Source organism: Lacerta agilis, chromosome 2, assembly GCF_009819535.1.
Source record: "Lacerta agilis isolate rLacAgi1 chromosome 2, rLacAgi1.pri, whole genome shotgun sequence".
Taxonomy (NCBI): domain Eukaryota; kingdom Metazoa; phylum Chordata; class Lepidosauria; order Squamata; family Lacertidae; genus Lacerta; species Lacerta agilis.
In genome coordinates, this window is record NC_046313.1 from 118,095,810 (window position 1) to 118,115,613 (window position 19,804).

The 19,804-nt window shown below is 44.9% G+C and overlaps 2 protein-coding genes across 4 annotated transcripts in view; one reads left to right on the forward strand and one right to left on the reverse strand.

Annotated features, from left to right (window-relative positions):
• Positions 1-2,162: 2,162 nt before the first annotated feature.
• Positions 2,163-19,804, forward strand: part of LOC117042595 (zinc finger protein 91-like) — a 258,539-nt gene continuing 240,897 nt past the window's right edge. The window contains exon 1 of the mRNA XM_033142132.1: positions 2,163-2,372. Within this exon, the coding sequence (XP_032998023.1) occupies positions 2,274-2,372 (99 nt within the window). The 5' untranslated portion in view covers positions 2,163-2,273. The remainder of the gene's footprint in view (positions 2,373-19,804) is intronic.
• Positions 16,654-19,804, reverse strand: part of LOC117042208 (zinc finger protein 420-like) — a 64,443-nt gene continuing 61,292 nt past the window's right edge. For all 3 annotated transcript variants that reach the window (XM_033141737.1, XM_033141733.1, XM_033141735.1), the window contains one exon: positions 16,654-18,564. In XM_033141737.1, the coding sequence (XP_032997628.1) occupies positions 16,898-18,564 (1,667 nt within the window). In that variant the 3' untranslated portion in view covers positions 16,654-16,897. The remainder of the gene's footprint in view (positions 18,565-19,804) is intronic.

The window sequence follows — 19,804 nt, forward strand, 5'->3', positions numbered from 1 at the left end:
ACAGAAATAAAACTGGTCTCCGCTCCGCACTCCCTGACCCAGCTCTCCATCTCCAGGGGGAGAACAGCCAGGAACTGCTCCAGCACCACCAGGTCAAGCATCTGGGCCTTTCTGGCTTCAGTCACTGGTGGCAGAGACACTGGAGTCTCCCAAGATCTTATGCGCACCCAAGATCTTCTGCACGGTTCCTTCCCACAATCCTCAGCTCCTTGCAAACTCAAGTGACACCAGGGCCTCTTCCTGCTTCAGGGCTGGCTGAGGCTTGCTCTCCTACCTCTGACAGGACCCACAGTCCTCTCCTTGCTCTGCTTCCAATGTCTTTCTCGAGGCAAGGCTGTCTGAATTGTTGTAAGAGAAAATCTGCCCTTATTCCCTTATGGGGTACACAAGAGCCCTTGCAAAGTCCTCTGCAGGTTCTCCATTGGTAGGAGTAAATGACAGAGGCCAACCAGAGAAAACTGAGAAGCAAAGCAGCTAGTAAGCTTGATCTTTATTGAAGCTGTTGCAACAGCGGTGCTTTTCAGGGGAAAAGACCCAGAACAAAGCCAGCATGCTCTTATAAAGACACTTCAAAATCCCCCTGGAGTCTAGCCCACCCCCAGAAACATCAATCACGGAAGAGGTGTAACCCAAACTCATCACCCAGATGCATCACACCTACACCACACAAAAAGGCATTATCTGATGCCTCTTCTCAGTAGCCTGGCCATTCCTTTGAGATCTTAATCTTCTTTAATTCCTGGAACAATTAAATCCCTCACCCCTCCTTCCTTGCAGAGACCCATTTGGTAAACATTTGGTCATTTTGAGAGTCAAAATGGTGTGAGACCTGTCTGCCTCAGACGTGTGGCCTGTTTGCAGAATTCAGGGGCAAGGAGAAGACCCTGTTTTGCAAAGGCTTTCATTCCTTCCATGCAACCCCAGAGTCGTCCAGGACTGGACCTAATGTAGGAGGGGGGCACAGGAAGGAAATAAGATATGAAGGGGGCCATGTTCTGGAAAAGGCTAAGGGGACACTGGGCTCCATGACGGGGGGGGGGGGTTCTTTTCCCAAGACATTCCTATGACTCTGCTTCCAGGGAGGATCCCTCCCCCTCCCCCTAAGTAAGTTAACTCGCTTCCTAGAGAGGCAGGAAGTGACGGAGGAGGGCGCGGGGGGGGGAGGTAGAGGCAATGTTGGAGGGGTGGGGTCTCCATGCACATCCCCGGAAGAGAAGGAGGCCTGCAAAAGAGGAGGGAAAAAAGGTGCAACATTTCGGGTGGGGGGTAATTTAGGGTGCAGGGAGGGGGAATAATTTGCTTTCCCTCCTCCTGAATCCACAAACAGGGCGGGAGGGGGGGAAAGGTGAAGGGGGCATTACAGCAAGGAAGGTCTCCCCCCCCCCTTTCCCTTTGGCAACCAGGAGAGGTAATCTGCAATCTGCTGCAAAGGGGTGTGTGTGTGTGTGTGATCCTCTTTCCCCAAACAAGGTTTGCATTGCAGGATCCTCTTGGATCAACCAGCCTCCTTGTGGGGGAGGGGGAGATATTTGCCGCCTGAGACGAACCAGAGAAGGGCGCTCCTCCCCCACCCCCTATGCCACACTGAACCAGTTGTGCCAGTTTCACCCCACGCCCATGGGTCCCCGGGGTTGTGGGTGCCATGCAGCGTGCATTGCCCTGACACTGAAATTTGTGGGCGCCCGGCCCCTTTATGGGGAATTGGGTGGGTGCCCAGGGACCCAGGGAGCTGGCACCTGTGCACTGAAAGTCGCCAGGTGAAGCCCCCCCCCCATCTTAGACCCGGCCACCTAACCCATCCTTATGTATTTATTCACACTCAGCCTGGAATACAGCCCACTCCCTCATACTCCTGGGTCAGGTAGCCAGTCTGGGTGGGAGGGGGGGGGAGAGAGAGAGATACACAAATACACCAAAAGTCAAAAGTTTCTGTTGTGATAATCTCAAGTGTTCCAGAGCTTTTGTAATTAGAATTTGGGAGTATTAATTTATTATTATTGGCATTTGTACAGTATTTGTAAAAAGTATGCTATCTTTGTAAATGTCTCCCACTCTAAATAAATCCACCTTTCTATGAGCTGCTCTCAGACCTCCAGGTATAGGCTGGTATATAAATTCAATCGTAATAATAATAATTTCTGCATTGTTCTCCATAAAGAGCTGTTCCCTGCTTTGAAGTGCTTCGTGGCAACAGCTGAGAGAGTCCCAGAAGTGGCCCAGTTCACGCCTCCTCTTCCTCTTCCTACTCCTCTGTCCTTTGTACTGGCAACGCAATGGCCTGCGAGACCCCCTCTGAACAGTCTCTTCTTAAAGGTGGAGTGGAAAGAGGAGCCAGGCAGCTTCCTCAGGTAGCGAAAGAGCAACGGGAGCAGGGAGGAGGGAAGAGGCACAGATGGGACAACCCAGCCTCCCTCTGTGTTGAGTGGGGGTGATGGGAATCTAAGAGAAGCTCTGTTTTCTTCCTCTTCTTCCAGGCCCTCTTGACCTTTGAGGAGGTGGCTGTGTTTTTCACGGAGGAGGAGTGGGCTCTGCTGGATCCAGGCCAAAGAGCTCTGCACAAGGAAGTCATGGAGGAGAATTATGAGATGGTGGCCTCTCTAGGTAAGGTCACATTTTTATTCCTCTTGGCTGTTAGACGTTGGAGGTGTGAATCTGCTGTTTGAGCCATTTATTCATGTGGTGTCTTCCTATTCGGCGACCCCTCGTAGCCGAGTAAGATTGTCTTCCATGTACGCGGTCTTAACGGTGTGTCTGTAAGTGACTGTGGAGTCCAATTCTGGAGCCACACATCCTTCTACAGTGGGGACATAGATTTCCAGGCGGGAGTTAATCATAGTGAGGGTTTGCCAAACGTGTTTCCTCTTAACTTCTTCCTTTAGTCCTGAGTTTATGCTTCTTCAAAGTCCATGACGCCTTTGGTAAAGGCTATTCTCCAATTGGAGCGCTCCCAAGCCAGTGTTTCTGTGCTTATACTGCATATTTTTGGATTTGCCTTGAGAGTGTTTTGAAACCTCTTTTGTTGTCCACTGGTATATCAATTTCCATTCTTAAGTTGGGGATAGAGTAGTTGCTTTCAAAGACGATAATCAGGCATCCGAACAACATGACCAGTCCAACGAAGTTGATGTTGAAGATCATAGTTTATAGCAACTTTTTACTTTTGTCAGTAGGTAATTCTTCATAAGCTAAAACAAAAAATAAAAAAATTCCTTCCAGTAGCACCTAAGAGACCAACTATGTTTGTTTTTGGTATGAGCTTTCGTGTGCATGCACACTTCTTCAGATACACTGAAAAGTCACCAGACCCTAATATATAGTGAGAGAGTGGGGAGGTGTATGACTCAGAAGGGTGGTGGGAATGGGTGATTGGCTGATAGGTGTGGAAAACCTGTTGACGACTTAACGACTGCAATTGGTCTTACAGGAAAAAGCAAGGGGTGAGATGGCTAAAAATAGCTTTTTCATGTATAATGAGATAAGAATCCAATGTCTTTGTTCAGACCAGGTCTCTCCATGGTTTTCAGTTTGGTAATTACCGTATTTTTTGCTCCATAAGACGCATTTTTTTCCTCCTAAAAAGTAAGGGGAAATATCTGTGCGTCTTATGGAGCGAATGGTGGTCCCTGGAGCTGAATTTCCCAGGGGCCAAAAGAGGATTGTGCTTTTTATTTTACAAAGACAAAAGGGGGTGTTGAAAGGACCCCGCTCAGCAGCTGATCAGCAAGGGATCGGGAGAGAGATAAGAGTCCTGGCTCCCTTTCAGCCCCGTCCTCTTGCCACGCCCTCCTTTGTTGAATGTGCTGCAGAGGGTGGTTGTTTGTTTCCCCAGTGACATGTGACTGGCTAATTAGATTATCTGTCTGGAAACTGTAGAAAAGGCTCCCTTTCCTTTAGAAGCTGCAGAAATGTGAGTTGAACCCCATAAAAACGGGGCTTTTCCTCTTTGCTTTTCCCCCTTTGCAAAAGGAGCTTTGCTTTTCTCCCTTTGCAAAAAAAGCTGCAAAACTTTTAGCTGATCCTCAAAAAAACAGGGTTTTTCCCTTTGCAAAAAAAGTTGCTAAACTTTTACCTCATCCTCAAAAAAACAGGGCTTTTAGAGGAGGAAAACCAGAAAAAAAAATCTGGGTTTCCTCCTCTAAAAACGAGGTGCGCCCTATGGTCCAGTGCGCCCTATGGAGCGACAAATACGGTAGTTGCAATTCAGCAACTTCTCTTTCCAGTCTATTTCTGAAATTCCTTCATAAGCTGATATTGTGATATGAATTCCCCCCAAAAAATCTACAGAGAGACTCACAGGGTAATAATGGTGGCATGAGGTTTCCTGGTCCAGATACATTACTGTCTCTGTTTCACAAGATTAATATTTTTGAATATTTTTACAGTCTCGTATGAACGTAAACAGCACTTATGTTTTACGTATTCCACATAGCAGAGACTCTGATACTCAGGTCTGAGCTCATCTCCTCGCTTTGAACATAAAAATACAGGGATGTTGTCCTGGACCAAGTGAGAGCTACATACTTCGACTTTGCTGTGAGACTGTACCTTTGTATGTCTCCTTTCAGTGTGTAGGGATATAAAAGAGCCCTTTTGGATCAGAACGAGGGTCCATCTTTTCCAGCCTCCTGGTGCAGGTTTAGGTGATGTGTACAGTTGGTTGGAATGTATCACAAATCAGGGAGGAAGGAGAAAAATGAATACAGATGCATGGGATTTTCACAGGGGGAGGGGGAGATGGAGAAAATGTGTCCTTTCAGACGTCGCTGCACTACAACACCCATCATCCCTGGTCATTGGCCATCTTTGCTTGGGTTTTGGGTACTTACGAGTCCAACCAAATCTGGAGGGCCATAGATGCCTCACCTCAGCAGAGAAGGTTTCTCTTGGTGCTCAGTGTTACGTGGGATTTTAAGGTAGAACTGGATACTAAGGGTTCTTGAGACCATTTTCAGATTTCATTTCCTTTCCTAAAAATGTACATAGGAGAGGGAGGAATGCAGGAGGTGTTGATAAGATAAGAGAAGGTGCTGATTGGTTTTGTTCTCTTCCTTGAATACCTAACAATATTTTCTTCTCCCCCCTTAAAACCAGGTGATGGAGAAGGGAATCAGAATTTTGAGCAGCCATCTGTGAATTACTTCAGTGCGAGTGAACACCTTACCACACATCTACAAACTAGCACAGAGGGGAAACCCTTTAAATGTATGGAGTGTGGAAAGAGCTTCAGTAAAAATAGAAATCTTATCGCACACCAACGAATTCACACAGGGGAGAAACCATATAAATGTATGGATTGCGGGAAGGGCTTCATTGATAGTGGGGCTCTGACAAGACATCAACGAACTCACACAGGGGAGAAACCATTTCAATGTATGGAGTGCGGAAGCAGCTTCAGTGAAAATGGAAGTCTTGCCCGACATCAACGAACTCATACAGGGGAGAAACCATTTAAATGTATGGAGTGTGGGAAGAGCTTCAGAGATAAGGGAAAGCTTACTGTACATCAACGTATTCACACAGGGGAGAAACCATTTAGATGTATGGAGTGTGGGAAGAGCTTCAGTCAGTATTCACACATTAATATACATCGGAGAACTCACACAGGGGAGAAACCATATAAATGTATGGAATGTGGGACAGGTTTCATTGAGAGTGGAGCTCTTTCAAAACATCAACGAACTCACACAGGGGAGAAACCATATAAATGTATGGAGTGTGGAAAGAGCTACACGGAAAGTGGGTCACTTACAAAACATCAACGAACTCACACAGGGGAGAAACCATATAAATGTATGGAGTGTGGGAAGGGTTTCAGTCAAGGGGGAAAACTTACTGTACATCGACGGACTCACACAGGGGAGAAACCATATAAATGTTTGGAGTGTGGCGAGTCCTTCATTTGTACTAGGAAACTCATCGTACACCGACAAACTCATACTGGGGAGAAACCATTTAAATGTAAGGATTGTGGGAAGGGCTTCAGTGAAGGTGGAAAACTTACAAGACATCTACAAACTCATACAGGGGAGAAACCATTTAAATGTATGGAGTGTGGGAAGGGTTTCGTTGAGAGAGGAGCTCTTGCAACACATCAACGATCTCACACAGGGGAGAAACCCTTTAAATGTATGAAGTGCGGAAAGAGCTTCAGTCAAAATGGAAGACTTACCGTACACCAACGAATTCACACAGGGGAGAAACCATTTAAATGTATGGAGTGCGGAAAGAGCTTCAGTGAGAGTGGAACTCTTACAAGACATCAGCGATCTCACAGAGAAGCAACTGTTTAAGTGGAAAAAGTGTGGAAAGTGTTTCAATTATAATGGAGTTATCAATTAACACCTATTCTCACAGGGAAGAACTCATTTACATGTATGGAGTGTTACAAGTTTTTTTTCCAGAGTTCACTTTGTCCCTCATATCAACAAACCCATATAGGGGGAAAAACATTTGTAAATGCATGGAGTGTGCTTGATGTTCTGGTGTTTGTATGGAAAGTTGTACATATATGTATTAAGACAATGAAGGTAATGTCTCACAACAGTAAGTGTAATTAAAGATACAATGTACTGTAAGGGATGTGCAAAATGTGACCCTGGAGTGCTCATTGTGACTAAACATGTGCTGAGAGTCCGTTGATATTTGATCTTTGGCAGAGAGAGTTGGGAATGGAGAGTTGTGCAAAGTGGAACAGTGGTGTTTAGGAAGCAGGATTGGCTCTGGAATCCTAGAACTGTAGTCGAAACAATTAAAAAATTCCTTCCAGTAGCACCTTAGAGACCAACTAAGTTTGTTATTGGTATGATATGATAGCCATGTTCAAATATATCAAAGGATGTCATATAGAGGAGGGAGAAAGGTTGTTTTCTGCTGCTCCAGAGAAGCGGACACGGAGCAATGGATTCAAACTACAAGAAAGAAGATTTCACCTAAACATTAGGAAGAACTTCCTGACAGTAAGAGCTGTTGGACAGTGGAATTTGCTGCCAAGGAGTGTGGTGGAGTCTCCTTCTTTGGAGGTCTTTAAGCGGAGGCTTGACAGCCATCTGTCAGGAATGCTTTGGTGGTGTTTCCTGCTTGGCAGGGGGTTGGACTGGATGGTCCTTGGGGTCTCTTCCAACTCTAGGATTCTATGAGCTTTCGTGTGCATGCACACTACTTCAGATACGAAAGCTCATACCAATAACAAACTTGGTTGGTCTCTTAAGGTGCCACTGGAAGGATTTTTTTAAAATTTTGATTCGACTGCGGCAGACCAACACGGCTACCTACCTGTAACTAGAACTGTAGAGTTGAAAGGGACTCCAAGGGTCTTCTAGTCCAACTCCTTGTTATAAGAACAACAGCATAAATCTCATTTTCATAGTTGCAATAAAGGAACAATGAAAAAGCAGAAAGAGTGAAATGCATAGTCTTGTGTGCACAAAGTAATTCTTAAACCGTCCTACATGTTTATATTTTATGAATTCATTGTTTTACAATACCTTCTCACTCATGGGTGCATGTCATTTTTGGGAGTTCCCCCCTCCCTTTTGGTAGCTCACCGATGAGAATTAATGAGCAGTTGGTAGATTTCTAGTCTTTTTATTACTGTATCATGTTGCTAGCACAAAGAGGCAACTTATCGCAAGGATGATATAACAACAACTGGAGCCTTATTTGCCCCAACGGGGTTCCTCAAATTGCGCCCGGTGAGAAAATGGAAGCAGTCAATAGACAGGCTGCTGGCTTCAGAGAGAGAAATATTTATTTCTGCATGCAGAGGCACTTGCGGTGTTCAGATATCCAAGCAAGTACAAAACTAGTCAATTTTCAGACAGTTCTTATAGACAGTTCTCTGGCTCTCCCCACTCCAGGAATCTGCCTCTTGTACATCCTTGTCCATTTAAGGAACATTTCCTGTTATACATATAAGGCAAAGGGACATTTAGCCCGAGTTGGTTCCTGTGCTAGCATGCACACTTCAGCAAGGCCATCCTATCTGTCTCTGACCTAGACAGTTCCTCTCTGTGCAAGGTTGATCTTCTACTGTTATCTCCAGACTCTTAGTCATAGCTTACACAGTAAGGAGTGCAATGCAGATCAAAGTTCACAGCAAAAGCCTCCATAAGAAACAGTTCTTTTATACTTCTGGACTAACAGTACATTCAGGTAAATATATACAGGTTAGCTAATTAACCCCTTCACAACAACAACAATATATTCATACCCCGCCCATCTGGCTTCCAACAAAACATCAAAATATAACAGTATGTTAAACATTAAAAGCTTCCCTAAACAGGGCTGCCTTCAGATGTCTTGGGCCATTCCATTGTCACGGGTGGGACACTTGGACCATGTTTTTTTGGTATTCACACGTGTAACAATGTAAAAGTTAACAACCAAAATTTAAACTACGTTTTTAATAAGATACTGAACATTTTACTAATTTTTTTATTATTTTTATGGATATTTTTGACAGTTTTATTAAATGTTAAACTATTGTCACGGGTGGGACAAAAAAAGGACATGGGGCTTGAGATAAGTTTGATTTATGGAAAAACTGTGAGTTGGGAGATGAATCAGTGATAAACTCAGCATATCTGTTTAAATCAATGTTTATTGGTTACAACTATGCAATCAGAAATTAAGTTTAAGAAATTTAACGATACAAAATTAGGGGAAAATGCTGCAACGGGTGGGACAATCAGAAAACTTTTAACTTGAACGCTTCTGTGAAGACTACGTGGGTGGACTTTTGAAAAGGAGGTCCATAAACTAAACTTCTTTTGTCTTTAGCTTTAAAAAAATGGTTAGACTGCACGTTTGGAATCTTCCTCACCAAAGTCCAGCGCTCATCTAGCATTCTTATCAGGCTCATTTTTCATGGAATGGCCCTCTTCTGAAAGTCTGGTAGCTGTTTTTCTCTTTGATGGGAGGACGTTCCACAGGGCGGGTGTCACTAGCGAGAAGGCCCTCTGCCTGGTTCCCTGTAACTTGGCTTCTCGCAGTGAGGGAACCGCCAGAAGGCCCTCGGTGCTGGACCTCAGTGTCCAGACAAAATGATGGGGGAGGAAATGCTCCTTCAGGTATACTGGACCGAAGCCAATAGCGTTTCTTACCCACATCCAACGGGATGGTCCCCCCCCCACTTCTCCTTTGTTCTCTGACAGGCACATATCTCAGAGAGTTGGGGGGAATCAGAAGTCCCCCCCCACTCCGATGTATTGGCTAGGTGCCTCCCTCCTTCCTGTTGCCTAGCTACTATCTCGAAGTTGGGTAGCTCCTGTCTCAACTGTGCAGTCTCTGAATCTGCCTGCCTCTGCTTCATGAAACTCTGGAAGGAGGGTGGCAATCTTCCCTCTCCTCTTCTGTTAGAAGCTGATCTTCCTGCAATTGCATTCCCCAATCCTCTTGATTCAGACCAGCCAGTGACACTAAACTGCAAAGTGGACAAAATGCCTGGTGGCAGCCGGAAGAAATGTGGGCATTGCCAGTCATTTCAGGAGAGTCATTTCCCTGAGGAGAGAAATCAAAGGAGTGTTGATAGTGCTTCAGTTAAGTTCATCTATGTATAGTAACACCTCTGGTTACGTACCGTCTTGCTTGCGAACGTTTCGGGTAATGAGCTCCTCTAACCCGGAAGTAGGTGATCCTGGAAACGAACTTTGCCTGCACGCAGCCGGAGGCCCCTTGGCGAAAGCGCGTCTCAGGTTAAGAACGGACCTCCGGAATGAATTAAGTTCATAACCGGAGGTACTACTGTACTCTCACAGGGGGAAACCCATTTAGATGTATGGAGTGTGTCTAGTGTTCACTTCGTTCTTCACATCAACAAACTCATATCAGTTGTAAATGCATGGAGGGTATTTTATGTTCTGGTGTTTGTATGGAAAGTTTTACACATATGTATTAAAGCAGGCATCCCCAAACTTGGCTCTCCAGATGTTTTGTGACTACAATTCCCATCATCCCTGACCACTGGTCCTGTTAGCTAGGGATGATAGGAGCAGTGGCGGAGCTTCACGCTCCGGCACGGGGTGTGTGTGTGTCAGAGAGCAGGTGGGCTGGGGCTGGGGCACGTCCCGGGGCTGGGGTGCACCGCCTGCAGGGGCATGGCGCCCAGCACATGGGGGGCAGCCGTGATGGCACCCTACCGGGATCACGCTACCAGGGGCGGTGCGCTCAACCCGCACTCCTCTTCCTCCGCCAGTGGATAGGAATTGTAGTCCCAAAACATCTGGAGGGCCGAGTTTGGGGGTGCCTGTATTAAAGTACTGAAGGTTCCCTTCACCAATTTCCTTCTTTCTGTGGCTCCCCTGTGGGGCTGAGGAGCCCAATTATGCCCCCCCTTGCCTGCAGAGCTGGTAGCCTCTCACCCCTTTTCAAACACCCTTGTGCAGTGTTCCCTCAGCCTCCTTGGGAGTCCTCTGGGTAGCTATTGCTGCTGCCGTCTCTGGCCCAGTGCTGTCAAGTATCCCGTTTTCCCCGGGAATCTCCCTTATTTCAAGCAGTTTCCCGCTGCTACCCCTTATTTTTTATATCCCTTTAATTTCTCGTTTTTTCTAAGGAAGCAGCTCCTCCCCCTCCCCCTGCTGGCCAGGGGCTGGGAAGACCTCGCCTCCTTGCAGCCTCAAAGCAAGTGGGAGCCATTTCCCGCGCTTACAGGCGTCGTAGCCCACGGGCAGCGTTTCCAAAATACAGTAAGCCTACTGCGCGCGTTCACACCAGTGCCGCCCACTTTTGCTTCTGGCTCCGCCCACCACTGCCATGTGACTGTCCCTGGGATAGGTGAGGCTGCTGATCCCCTATTTTCAAATCCGTAACTTGACAGCTATGCTCTGGCCCCCCAAAGAGGTGCCTCCTCACACTGCCCCCACAGGGGCCTGGGACGAAGATGCTCCCAGCCTTAGTGGCCTAACAAAGACTGGCCAAAGGTGAGCATGAGGCCAGCATCTTACCTTGGGAGGAAGCAGCGGGTGCTGCTGGGCCTGCATGGCGGAAAGGCTCCCCTTCAGCACAGGGCACACAGCTCCCAGCAGGCCTTGCACACAACAAGCACAAGAAAGGCCAGGATGGTGCCTGCCTGTCTCCCACTTGCCTTCCCAACAGCAAGAGCTGGCAGACTGGCTGACTGCGCCTGGGCTCCCCCCCTCCCTCCCTCCCTCGCTTGCTTACTCCAAAGCTGCCTCAGCTCCTGGTACCCAGCACCCCCTGGCCAGCACCATTCGCCTGGAGAGCTTATAGCCAGGGCTGCTGCAACAAACAGCCTTTGGGAGGCAGTGATGCAAGAGGAGGGAGGGAAGGAAAGAAAGAAAGAAGACTAGAGGCCAGTGTTGCTTGCAGCACCCCTGAGCATCATTCAAGGCACCCCAGGGCGCCACGGCACGCTGGTTGAAAACCACTACTTTAAGAAATCATAGAATCATAGAGTTGGAAGAGACCAAAAGGGCCATCCAGTCCAACCCCCTGCCAAGCAGGAAACACCATCAAAGCATTCCCGACAGATGGCTGTCAAGCCTCCGCTTAAAGACCTCCAAAGAAGGAGACTCCACCACACTCCTTGGTAGCAAATTCCACTGTCCAACAGCTCTCACTGTCAGGAAGTTCTTCCTAATGTTTAGGTGGAATCTTCTTTCTTGTAGTTTGAATCCATTGCTCTGTGTCCGCTTCTCTGGAGCAGCAGAAAACAACCTTTCTCCCTCCTCTATATGACATCCTTTTATATATTTGAACATGGCTATCATACCACCCCTTAACCTTCTCTTCTCCAGGCTAAACATACCCAGCTCCATAAGCCGTTCCTCATAAGGCAACATTTCCAGGCCTTTGACCATTTTGGTTGCCCTCTTCTGGACATGTTCCAGCTTGTCAGTATCCTCCTTGAACTGGGATGCCCAGAAGATCCTCTGATTTTAACAGGAAGATTGCCTCTACAGGCTCCCAAAGGAGAACTTTTCCACCTCCTTCTCTGCCCTCAGATTGTGCTTTTCTAGCTGGTGGGGGCAAAATGAAGATAAAAAGTAGTACAGTGGTACCTCTGGTTACGTACTTAATTCGTTCCGGAGGTCCGTTCTTAACCTGAAACTGTTCTTAACCTGAAGCACCACTTTAGCTAATGGGGCCTCCTGCTGCCACTGCGCCGCCAGAGCACGATTTCTGTTCTTATCCTGAAGCAAAGTTCTTAACCTGAAGCGTTATTTCTGGGTTAGCTGAGTCTGTAACCTGAAGCGTCTGTAACCTGCGGTACCACTGTAGTAGTAGTATAGTAGTAGTAGTAGTAGTAGTAGTAGTAGTAATTTTCATAAAATTCCTACACTGCCTGATTGTAAAAGGAAGAAGTGGAAGAACCTCAAAGCAGTACACGAGAAAGATAAAATGATAAAATTATCAATAAGAAAAAATAACAAAAAATAATGTGAAAATTTCCAAAAGTTTATATAACAATAGGCTGAAAGCAGGTCAAAACTCGCATTAAGCATCTGGGTAGACTTGTCTAAACAAGCTAAGCTAAACAGTCACTGAAAAGAGCCCAGTGTCTCATGTCATGAGGCAGCGAGTTCCAAACAAGACCTTGTATCATAAAACATTTTCAGGCACCCACCACAAAATTGTTGTTTCTACACTCTGGTTTCTTCCCCGTTTTGCTCCTTGCTTATGCAGTAAAGGCTTCAGTTGCTAATGAAGTGGTTACAGGTAGGTAGCCGTGTTGGTCCGCCATAGTCAAAACAAAATAAAATAAAAAATTCCTTAGCACCTTAGAGACCAACTAAGTTTGTTCTTGGTATGAGCTTCCGTGTGCATGCACACTTGTGCATGTATCTGAAGAAGTGTGCATGCACACGAAAGCTCATATCAAGAACTAACTTAGTTGGTCTCTAAGGTGCTAAGGAATTTTTTTATTTTGTTTTGTTTTAATGAAGTGGTGTTCACACTGAATGAATTGTCAGAGACCAGGCAGAGGAGTACAGCTCTGCTCCTGGCCAGGATCCTGAAACTGCACAGGAGGAGAGCAGTACTGATTCAGAACAATGGTTTGTGGAGGGACACAGTAGGCAAGAGGAGGGGGAGGGAAAAGACAAAGGCAAACACAGAGAGTGAACCAGCTCTCCCTCTCTGGAAAGCATCCAGCCTCTCAGTCCAAGGTCATGGAGATCAGATAAGGTCAGCGAATGAAAAGCTAGGTGGGGGAAGAGATCGTATTGCCGGACACAGAAGTGATGAGAGTATCTAGGGCAGGGATAGGCAACCTAAGGCCCGTGGGCCGGATGCAGCCCAATTGCCCTCTCAATCCGGCCCGCGGACGGTCCGGGAATCAGCATGTTTTTACATGAGTAGAATGTGTCCTTTTATTTAAAATGCATCTCTGGGTTATTTGTGGGGCCTGCCTGGTGTTTTTACGTGAGTAGAATGTGTCCTTTTATTTAAAATGCATCTCTGGGTTATTTGTGGGGCCTGCCTGGTGTTTTTACATGAGTAGAATGTGTCCTTTTATTTAAAATGCATCTCTGGGTTATTTGTGGGGCCTGCCTGGTGTTTTTACGTGAGTAGAATGTGTCCTTTTATTTAAAATGCATCTCTGGGTTATTTGTGGGGCCTGCCTGGTGTTTTTACATGAGTAGAATGTGTCCTTTTATTTAAAATGCATCTCTGGGTTATTTGTGGGGCCTGCCTGGTGTTTTTACGTGAGTAGAATGTGTCCTTTTATTTAAAATGCATCTCTGGGTTATTTGTGGGGCATAAGAATTTGTTCATATTTTTTTTTCAAAATATAGTCCAGCCCCCCACAAGGTCTGAGAGACAGTGGACCAGCCCACGGCTGAAAAAGGTTGCTGACCCCTGATCTAGGGGGAAGTGGGCATAACCTTTAATTGGGAACACCGTCATTTCGAGATGGTGGGGAGCCGCGTCCCTGAAGCCTGACATGAATCTAGATTGTGGATTCTTTTGTGGGAAGTAAGTTTGCTGGTCCCACTGCAGCTCTTTTCATATTTCATTCACTTATTGAGTTAGTTATCTGGTGTGTGTTCTCAGACCATCAGTCCCACTGAAACTCATTCCACACTCCATACGTTCTAATGGTTTCTCCTTGGTGTGGGTTCTTTGATGTAAAGTAAGGACACCGCCGGTATGGATGCGCTTTCCACAATCTATGCATTCATACAGTTTTTCCCCTGTGTGGATTCTTTCTTGGACAGTAAGTGAAGCTCTTTCCAAACTCCACGCATTTACGCAATTTCTCCCCTGTGCGGGTTTTTTGAGGTTTAAACCACTGAGCCTAGGGCTTGCCGATCGGAAGGTCGGCGGTTCGAATCCCCGCGACGGGGCAAACTCCCTTTGTTCAGTCCCAGCTCCTGCCCACCTAGCAGTTTGAAAGCACGTCAAAGTGCAAGTAGATAAATAGGTACCGCTCCAGCGGGAAGGTAAATGGCGTTTCCATGCGCTGCTCTGGCTCGCCAGAAGCGGCTTAGTCATGCTGGCCACATGACCAGGAAGCTGTTTGCGGACAAATGCCAGCTCCCTCGGCCTATAGAGCAAGATGAGCGCCGCAACCCCAGAGTCGTCCATGACTTGACGTAACGGTCAGAGGTACCTTTACCTTTAAGATGGTGATAGAGACTGAAACTCTTTCCACACACCATACATTTAAACAGTTTTTCGCCTGTACGGGTTCTTCTTCTTTTTCTTGAAATATTTTTTATTGGTTTTTACAATAACAAATTTTAAATAACTTTTTTTTTTCAAATTCTCTCTTTATTGTTTAAAAGCACACAAAAGCACACAAAATAAGCACATACATCACATATATCAACTTCTTCAGGTTTAAATATTTACATACATAACTACCATCCACATTTACACACACACCTTCTCGTACCTCCAATTATCCTCATGGTATTTTGTAGAATTGTATTTGTATAGCGTACAGTTATAATTTCTATTTCTATTTCATTTTTTCATCTTTAAATTTCTAATTTCTTATTTAAGGGTTCAGTCTACATCTGCCACTAGGATTCCATTTATACCATTATTCCTTAAGTATTCTTTAAATATCCTCCATTCTTTCCATACTTCTTGGGTCAGTTGTCTTATTTTACCCGTTGTTTTGGCTAGTTGCAAGTATTCTATCATTAGATTTTGCCAATCTACTATGGTTGGTGCAACTTTATTTTTCCAATTTCTTGCCACTAGCATTCTCGCTGCTGCTAGACCATACATACACAGTACTCTTTCTGTTTTTTTGATCTCCTCTGGTAAAATACTTAACAGGAACAATTCCGGCCTCTTTTTGAATGTTTATTCCATGTTTCCATATTTGTTGTGATTTCCTTCCATGCCTTTTTATAATTATCCTCAAATAGGTTAATACTTTTTGGTGTTATATGGATTCCTAGATACTTTGCTTTGTTTTTAATTTCTATTCCTGTCAGTTGATGTAATTCCTCTTTTTATCTAGATTTTTAGTTATTAATGTCGTTTTTTTTGGTAATTTATTTTCAATCCTGCCACTTTGCCGTATTCTTTAATTATGTCTAATGCTACAGGTATATTTTATTTAGGTTCTTGTGTTGTTATGATTAGGTCGTCTGCGAACGCTCTTATTTTATAAATATTCTTCCCGATTACTATCCCTTTTAATTTTCTTTCCTTTCTGATGTTATTTAAAAGAATTTCTAGTACCAGTACAAAGAGCAAGGGTGAAAGAGGACACCCTTGTCTTGCTCCTTTGGTTATTGGGAAGCTATCTGTTACACTCCCATATATTATACATAACAAAGCTATCATTATACATAACAAAGCTATCTTTAGCCATCTCACCACTTGGCTTTCCCTGCAAGACTAATTACAGCCGTTAAGAGTCGTCAACAGGTTTTCCACACCTATCAGCTGATCACCCATTCCCACCACCCTTCTGAGCAATACCCCTCCCCACTCCCTCACTATATTTAAGGATCTGGTGACTTCTGTTTCAGTGTATCTGAAGAAGTGTGCATGCACACGAAAGCTCATACCAGGAACAAACTCAGTTGGTCTCTAAGGTGCTACTAGAAAGAATTTTCGATTTTGTTTTGACTATGGCAGACCAACACGGCTACCCACCTGTAACTCCCATATATTATTAGCCTTGCTCTTTGGTGTTTATAGATTACTTCTATAGCTCTTTTCATATTTTCCTTCAGTCCAATTTTCTCGATTTGTCCTTTCATAAATTCCCAGGAGACATTATTCCCAGGAGACAAAGAGAAAAAAACTTTTAACGTATCCATATATGAGATTTTCTGAATCTTGTGACTTTACAAGTTATTTTTAAAGTCCAGCTAATGTTTTTGTTTGTTTACAATGGTCTCCCAAGTAAAATTTTAAAAAAATCCTTCCAGCAGCATCTTAGAGACCAACTAAGTTTGTTCTTGGTATGAGCTTTCGTGTGCATGCACACTTCTTCAGATACACTGAAACAGATGTCACCAGACCCTTATGTATAGTGAGAGGGTGGGGAGGGGTATTACTCAGGAGGGTGGTGGGGATGGGTGACTGGCTGATAGGTGTGGAGTCAGATACCATTTCCATATAATTTTCTTTCAGTGTACATGCTGTGAATTTCAAATCTGTTCTCCATGGCCTTTCCCAATCTGCTATTTGTATATTATGTCCAGTTTATCATAGCTGATTTAACCTGTTTATCCTTTGTATGCCGTTCTAGGAGCAAGTTATACATTTTTGACAGTTTTAATATTTTGTAGAAGTTCTTTTTGGAATCTTGATATCTCATAACTAAAACCTCTGTTTTTGTCTATCTTGAAGTTATCATTCAATTGAAAATACTGTAACCAACCTGTTACTAGTTCCCTTATCTCTTCAAAATCTTTTCATTTTAACTGATTTTCCACTTCGGTTAGCAACTCTCTGTGTCGGCCAGTTACTTCTCATGTTCACTTTGCCTGTAAGGGTTCTTTGATGTGCAGTTGTTTCTTTGATGTAAAGTAAGGTGGTGTTTGAGACTGAAACTCTTTCCACACTCCATACATTTAAATGGTTTCTCCCTGGTGTGAGTTCTTTGATGTAAAGTAAGGTTTCCGCTCTGACTGAAGCTCTTTCCACACTTCATACATTTAAATGGTTTAACCCCAGTATGAATTCTTCGATGTGCAGTAAGGTTTCCGTTATGACTGAAGCTCTTTCCACACACCACACATTTAAATGATTTTTCTGCTGTGTGGGTTCTTTGATGTGCAGTAAGGCTTCCACTCTGGCTGAAGCTCTTTCCACATGCCATACATTTAAATGGTTTCTCCCCAGTGTGAATTCTTTGATGTACAGTTAGGTTTCCACTCTGACTGAAGCTCTTTCCACACTCCGTGCATTTATATGGCTTCTCCCCGGTGTGGGTTTTTTGATGTAAAGTAAGGACACTCCTAATACGGAAGCGCTTTCCACAATCTATGCATTCATACGGTTTTACCCCTGTGCAGTTTCTTTGATGTAAAGTAAGATGGTAATTGAGATTGAAGCTCTTTCCACACTCCATAGTTTTTAATGGTTTCTCCCCTATGTGTGTTTTTTGATGTGCAATAAGGTTTCTGCTGTGGCTGAAGTTCTTTCCACACTCTATACATTTAAATGGTTTTTCTCCTGTGTGGGTTCTTTGATGTGCAGTAAGGCTTCCACTCTGGCTGAAGCTCTTTCCACATGCCATACATTTAAATGGTTTCTCCCCAGTGTGAATTCTTTGATGTACAGTTAGGTTTCCATTCTGACTGAAGCTCTTTCCACACTCCGTGCATTTATATGGCTTCTCCCCGGTGTGGGTTTTTTGATGTAAAGTAAGGACACTCCTAATACGGAAGCGCTTTCCACAATCTATGCATTCATACGGTTTCACCCCTGTGCAGTTTCTTTGATGTAAAGTAAGATGGTAATTGAGATTGAAGCTCTTTCCACACTCCATAGTTTTTAATGGTTTCTCCCCTATGTGTGTTTTTTGATGTGCAATAAGGTTTCTGCTGTGGCTGAAGTTCTTTCCACACTCTATACATTTAAATGGTTTTTCTCCTGTGTGGGTTCTTTGATGTAAAGTAAGATGGTGATTGAGACTGAACCTCTTTCTGCACATCATACATTCATATGGTTTCTCCCCTGTGTGGGTTCTTTGATGTGCAATAAGGTTTCCGCTCTGGCTGAAGCTCTTTCCACACTCCATGCATTTGAACGGTTTCTCCCCTGTGTGGGTTTTTTTATGCTTGACAAGGTTACCAGCACTACTTATGCTCTTTCCACACTCCATGCATTGAAACGCTTTCTCCCCTGTTTGGGTTCCTTGACGTAAACTAATGCTTCCACTCTGACTGAAGCTCTTTTCACACTCCACACTGTTAATTCTTGTGAATTCTTCCTGTGGATTCAGTGATACATGGACATCAGTGTCCTGAATAGTAAGGGATTTGGTTTTCCAGTTCTTCAACACATTTCCTACATGCTTTTCAGGTGATCGTTGATTTGCAAATGTCTCTTTCTGTGCTTCATGCCCCGCATTTTCTACAGACACCACAGATGGCTCCCCATATTTCTCACTCTTCTGCCCATTACCTGTTTTGAGGGAGAAAAAGAAAATGCCATTCAAATTGCAAAGCAGAGACTCTCATTATGGATCAAGCCCTGTTATCCGCTTCTCTGAGTTTACCATTTTCAAGCTGAATCTGAAGTTAGCTTCTGAATGTGCTTCTGAATATGAATATGTTGTCTCAAGACAACAACACAAGTCCCTTCCCGCTCCTCCTCAAACTTGCTGAGCTGTGTCTGCTCATCTCTCCCCTTCCTCAGAGCCCCATCCAACTGGATCTTATCCTTCAACCCAAGTGATGAAATACAAAATAGCCAGATACTCCTAGTGCTACTACTGCCATGGCTCTCTTCCCAAAAGCAGGGAAAGGCAAGATCTTAACTCTCCTGCTGAGGGATAGCAGAGGGGACACATGGACCCAACAGAATCCCCCTGGCGCCGTGAAGAGGTTCTCAGCTCAGCGGCACTACAGAGGATGTTTTAATTTGGGGTGCATCTCAGCACATGGAAGGGAAACCTCAGCCTGGAGTCCGTCTCTGCTCTTTAGAAGAAGACCCTGTGTGGGCAACATTTTGCAGTTGAGAGTGGCTTGCCTGTACGCTGTGGGGCCAGAGGCATTTACAACGAATGTAAATGCAACCGTTGGACAGGGGCAGAGCTTCCGCATACCCTTCTCTGTCCTCCACCCAGGCTGGCAAGAACCCCCATCAGAATTCAAGGAAACAACCCAACCAGACAAAAAACACTCTAGGAAGATGGGAAGCAGGTCAGGGCCTGGGGAGAAGAGAGTCCCAAGGGCCAGTTGGGAGAGGTGTGAAGGCTGCATTTGTCCATCTGGTCCATTTAATCCAAGAGCCCCACAGGGGCCAACTAAATACTGATAGGAAGTCCAGAAGCAGGACAAAAAGGCATCAGGCATCTCCTTCCTCTCTTCCTTGGCCCAGTATACCTGAAGGAGCATCTCCACCCCCATCGTTCAGCCCAGACACTGAGGTCCAGCGCCGAGGGCCTTCTGGCGGTTATCTCCCTGCGAGAAGTGAGGTTACAGGGAACCAGGCAGAGGGCCTTCTCGGTGGTGGCACCATCCCTGTGAAACACCCTCCCATCAGATGTCAAGGAGATAAACAACTACCTGACTTTTAGAAGAAATCTGAAGGTAGCCCTGTTTAGGGAATTTTTTAATGTTTGATGTTTTATTGTGTTTAATATTCTGTTGGGAACCGCCCAGAGTAGCTGGGGAAACCCAGCCAGATGGGCGGGGTATAA